Source organism: Nelumbo lutea, chromosome 5, assembly GCF_056320005.1.
Source record: "Nelumbo lutea isolate HS-2025 chromosome 5, American lotus-T2T, whole genome shotgun sequence".
Lineage (NCBI taxonomy): Eukaryota > Viridiplantae > Streptophyta > Magnoliopsida > Proteales > Nelumbonaceae > Nelumbo > Nelumbo lutea.
Window position 1 is genome coordinate 82,061,778 of NC_142688.1, and position 5,911 is coordinate 82,067,688.

The 5,911-nt window shown below is 37.8% G+C and overlaps 1 protein-coding gene across 1 annotated transcript; it reads left to right on the top strand.

Moving 5' to 3' along the window:
- The first annotated feature begins 247 nt into the window (after positions 1-247).
- On the top strand, positions 248-2,923 carry LOC148853099 (Tetratricopeptide repeat (TPR)-like superfamily protein). The gene has a single exon (XM_088943054.1). The coding sequence runs from the start codon at positions 649-651 to the stop codon at positions 2,689-2,691; it is 2,043 nt and encodes a 680-aa protein (XP_088799180.1). The 5' UTR covers positions 248-648; the 3' UTR covers positions 2,692-2,923.
- The last annotated feature ends 2,988 nt before the right edge of the window (positions 2,924-5,911 follow it).

Sequence of the window (5,911 nt, forward strand, 5' to 3'; positions counted from 1 at the left end):
TAACCATGACTGCTTGGATTCAAATCTTCACGTTAATATTTTAGGGTTTATTTCAATGCAACTTTGATTCCAAGTTAGATCCATTAAAGCTGATTCATTGAGATGGTTCGGATAAAGTAAACTTCTAGACATTGAAACCGACTTATGTAGGAATCGGTTCTAAGAAGGATTGGTTCAATTTTGAACCTACTCATTTGCTCACCATAATAGTAACATCTAGTGGCCATGGTCTTGAGATGCACGTCTTTGAGCTCAAGAAGGTGTACTTTAACCAAACCGAGCTCTGGTATTCGTTGTCAATGTAGGAATTCAGATGAAGTGGAGGTCTCCAAAGTCTGAGGTGTCACGTTTGTTTTTGTTCATTGCCACGTGTTGGGGTCTTACTTGTGATCAGTTCGACCTGTATATAGTTTGATGCAGTTGATTCAGTAGTTTCGTCAATGACTCATTGACTCCTACTTCTTTGACGCCATTCCAACCAGCTCCAACTCTCCTCTCCTGTCATGGCAGTGGTGGGCATGCTTTATCACCTCCCCGAGCATCGTAGCACCTATCCTCTCGGAAAAACAAGCCATCAACGATGACGTTGACGTCGTTGCCGGAGAAGACGCTGTGGAGATCCAACAAAACCCCAAACCCTCCTCCCCGATGAAACCTAGATCATCAAAGACCAAAACAGCTCGAACTTTGGCTCGACTCATCAACAACAGAGCATGGTCAGCAGACCTCGAGTCCTCCATCTCTCCTCTCTTCTCCCATCTCTCCAAAACCACTGTGCTTCAAACTCTTCATCTCGTAAGAACCCCGTCCAAAGCATTCCAATTCTTCAAATGGACCCAAAACAATGGCTTCACCCACAACGACCAGACCTACTTCAAGATGCTCGAGATTCTCGGTCACAGCCGGAACCTTAATGCAGCTCGGAATCTTCTATTTTCCATCGAGAAGAATTCCAGTGGAACCGTCAAGCTTCATGATCGATTCTTCAATAGCTTGATCAGGAGCTATGGCCAAGCGGGACTGATCCAAGAATCTCTCAAGGTCTACATGACGATGAAATCGTTAGGGGTTTCCCCTTCCGTTGTCACCTTCAATAGCCTTTTCTCGATTCTTCTCCGCCGAGGGAGGACGACCATGGCAAAGAAATTGTATGATGAAATGATAACGACGGTTGGTGTTTGTCCAGATATGTATACATTCAACATTCTGATAAGGGGTTTTTGTTTGAACTCAATGGTCGATGATGGGTTTCGTTTTTTTAAAGAAATGTCCCGTTTTGGATGTAACCCAGATGTTGTTACATACAATACACTTGTCGATGGCTTGTGTAGGACTGGAAAGGTGAGAATTGCTCACAATCTATTAAATGGTATGTGCACGAAAAGCTCTGATTTGAATCCTAATGTTGTCACTTACACGACCTTGATCAGAGGATACTGTGAGAAGCAGGATATTGCTCAAGCATTGGATGTTTTCAAGGAGATGCTTGGTCGTGGGATGAAGCCTAATGGAATTACTTATAATACCCTTATTCAAGGACTCTGTGAGGCAGGGAAGCTCGATAAGATAAGGGAGATTTTGGAAGGAGTGACGGGGGGTGGGGAGTTTGTCCCAGATACATGTACCTTTAACACACTGATGAGTGCCCATTGCAATGCGGGGAAGCTGGAAGAAGCATTGCATGTGTTTGAGAAAATGTCAAATTTACGAGCCCAACCAGATTCAGCCACATATAGTGTTCTAATACGTAGTTTGTGTCAGAGGGGGGATTTCATGAAAGCAGAGGAACTCTTTGATGATTTATGGAAGAATGAGATTCTGGTAAAGGAAGTGGGATGTGTTCCTCTTGTTGCAGCTTATAATCCTATGTTTAAGTTTTTGTGTGGGAATGGGAGGACCGAGAAGGCTGACAAGGTATTTAGGCAGATGTTGAAGAGGGGTACACAAGACCCTCCTGCTTTCAAGATATTGATCCTAGGGCACTGTAAAGAAGGGACAGTGCAAGCTGGGTATGATCTCTTGGTCTTGATGTTAAGGAGAGATTTTGTGCCTGACATGGAGACTTACAATTCCTTGATTGAAGGTTTTTTGCAGAAAAGAGAACCAGGTTTTGCCTACAAAACTCTAGAAAAGATGTTAAAGAGTTCCCATCTCCCCAAAACTTCAACTTTCCATTCGATATTGGCTGCACTTGTCCAAGAGGGGTGTGCTCATGAAGCTGCTTCATTTATTAAAATGATGCTAGAGAGAAAAATTCGACCAAATACCAATCTTTCAACAGATACCATAATTGAAATCTTTAAGAGCAAACTACAGGATACTGCTTTTGAGGTTGTTGAGTTGCTTTATGGTAATGGTTATTCCATTAAGATGGAAAAAGTTGTTTGCTTCCTTTCTGGGAATTGTAAATTTTTAGAGGCACGAAAACTATTGCTATTCAGCTTGGAGATGCATCAAAGTGCGGGTACCAAGATTTGTAACACAGTTATAACTGGTCTTTGTAGAATTCATAAGAGTCTAGAGGCTTTCAGTCTGTATTATGCATTGTCAGAGAAGGGAAGCCATCTCAGTTCGAGATGCTTAAGAGAACTGAAAGTTGCCTTGGAGGATGAGGGAAATTTAAATGAGGCTGAATTTTTGTCCAAAAGGATAGAGAGGCAGGAAATAAGAATGGTAGAAAAGGGGATCTAAGAAGCAAGAGCTTTATATTCTTTAATGGAGATGTTATTTCTAATAAACTGATCAGATGTTTTATTTTCTATGCCTGATCCCAGTAACCTGTTGCAATTTAGTTCCTAATCTGTATTTGTGCTGATCAATTTAGAGATACTGGATCTCATGAAGTTTGAAGAAAAAGAATCAATCTTGATTATAGCATCTTGTTATTTTAATAACATTAATGCTCATATCTTTTTACATATAACTTTCATTGTTTTCCTTTTAGTGCTAACAGCATCGTTCCTATCATGCTTGGAAACAATATATATAAGACTTCCGTATACGACAACAAACATATTTTTTTGGTTATCAGTGGAAATATTTCATTAAACAGAGACAGAAAGAACAGGACAGTTCGGGCTATTGTAACAAAAGATTCTAGATGCATCATCCAATAGATGTGAATGTCATGCATAATTGATGGATATCATTTTTACTGAGGGGTCTGTCAAGAATCTAAGACTTGAACCACGCTTAGGTCGACTTATCCCAACTCCCAAGCCGAATCAAACCTAAACCCCACACAGTTGAAGCAAACCAAATCAGACAAGACTCTTCAAAGTAAAATATTGCATGACAGATAGGATGCTCGGGACTAACGCTGACCAGTTATTGGGATGGTAATTTGTTTACAGGGATGCTAATGTGCAGGACCCTCCACAAGAAGAACTTCAACTTCCAAGCAGCCTTCCACAAGGCCTTGGAATCATTTCTAGGTCCAAAACTAGAGTTAGATGAGCCACTATTTTCCAGCTTGACAATTTGGTAAGTTGACTTAACAGAGAAAACAGAGGATGGGATGACAATAAGTTGAAGTTCTTGTGGGGGGTGCTGAACATTAGTATCCCAACTTCATTATTTCCATTTTATTGGCTTCTTTGTATCAGGATCTGATTATAATCCTCGGTTGCATGGATGGAATAGTAATACTCTCAATCAACTCCTTCCTAGCAAGATTAATGATGAAATAATGAAGATATACCTTCCCAGGTCACCTAGGGATGACAAGCTCTGTTGGGCTTGGCCTTTAAAACATCTGGTGCCTTTCTCTGTTAAGTCACAATGGAAAATGCAGATATCTGGGAGAGCTTATACACAGTAAGGATTTTAGTTGTGTTAAATATGTTGAGATTAATTTTACCATTGTTAGTTGCTAGCTTCATTAAAAATAAAATAAAATTGCAGAAACATAAGTTTGCCAAACAAATAAGGAAGAGAGCATGCCCATTTTTGCAGGAATTAGACTTCATTTTCTTAGGAACAAGTGTCAGCAGCGGTTTGGCACATTGAAACAATGGGGAATCCTTGGATGATGATGTAAACATGCTCTAGAAACATAAGATTTTTGTGGTACTTTGACATAAAATACTACTATAAATGATTAGAGTAAGCAATCTGAATTGGTGACTTGGATGGTTGCTGTAGTTAAAAGTTTTACTGACTTGATGGTGCATCCTGCCAAGTCAAATAACAAGCCTAGTTCTACTATTAGTGCTGATGGGTTGGAGGTATATCGTGGAAAACTTCAACAAAAATCACAAAAAGAATTGCAGCAGACAGCAATTCAAAAATAAGTTCCACCAACTAAAGAAGAAGCATACCAACTATTATACCATTATGAAGCACCTGGGGTGTCAATATGAGATGCATTTACACTGCTTTTACCATTGTAAGATACTAACTTGTGAAAGCACAGGTGGGCCAAAAATTAGGTATATGGGTTGCTCATATTTGGATGAGTTAAATTTCATATTCTCAGAAAGAAGAATTGGTGGAAATTTATTTAATTATTCATTTGATGTTTTAAAAATTGGGTTTCCTTGATTTCTTTTTATATTAAATGATGCATTTTTTTAATAGATAAAAAAGACTTAATATTAAGGAATACCATCAATACACCAGTAATCCGACAAAAAATGGAGGCACATTCTCCCAATAAATGTCGCAGCTAATTCTTATTTCACATCTGCGCCCCCATTGAGGGCACCGCACAAACGCCCCACAGCATACCCCAACCATGTGTGGAACATCTTCCATTGACAATTTCGGAAGATGTTCCCAATGCACGCTGAGATGATGTGCAGGTGGGGCGTAGATGTGATCTCTTCCTTTTTCATCCATTATTTATATGTAAATAAATTTATTTTATGCATTATATAATATTTATGTATAAAAAAATATATAATATATCGTAAAATAATATATATATATATATATAGTGCCGGAAAGACATGGTACCGAAAAAATTTTTGGAACACCTCAACACTCACCTCCTCCATGATGATTTGAGATGGGCACTCTGCCTTCCTCCTTTAAATCTCTAAAACCAGGCATTCAAAATATAATCATTCTTCGTCATAATGAAAATATATGCTTCAATTCTGCCCATCTCCTAATCCACTTCAAAATGTAACAGGTATTTCTCCTTCCCATTCTCCACATTCATTTCCAATATCCATTGTACAATCTCCGACCAGGTCCAAGCCATCCTTGCCACCCAAGTCTCATTGAACACCCGCTTGAGAGCCTGGTCCCTTTGCTTTCACGAAGTGTCGTGATTTAGGGGAGAGCAAAAAAAACAAAAAAATCAAATCAATTTAAACCAAATAAAAAAATTGATTAATCGAATTGATCGGTTCGGTTTTGTCTCTGTGTTTTTAAAAAACCAAAGGTACTAGTTCGGTTTCGATTAATCAATATAGAAAATTGGCGGTTAACCAAACCGACCGGTAGACATATTTCTATGTATTTATATATATTTATGTATATAATATATATTTTATATATTATAAATTAATAAATATGCATTATATATAAATATATATTTATAATATATGATATATTATTTATTATTTAAAATATATTATTTTATATATATATTTATAATTTTTTATTATACATTTATATATTTTTATAATATATATTGTAAAAATTAAAAAACTGAAAAACCGATGAACTAAACCGACGATTAACCAAATCGGTCAACCGATTAATCAATTGGCTTTGATTCGGTTTCGGTTACCAGTTTTCCAAAAACCAGTAATACTGGTTTGATTACAAAAAAGGCCCATGGTTCTGCAGTTCATTTGGGCCATGAAAAGGAAATGTTTTTTGTAGTTAGGTATCCCACAATTTCATGATTGATAAGCTCTGTGGGGTTAACAATTTTGAGCTTGCTTGGAAATCGCTTAAT

What these genes read in the sequence shown, in the direction of transcription:
- LOC148853099 (XM_088943054.1), top strand. Translation starts at nt 649, where the DNA reads ATGAAACCTAGATCATCAAAGACCAAAACAGCTCGAACTTTGGCTCGA.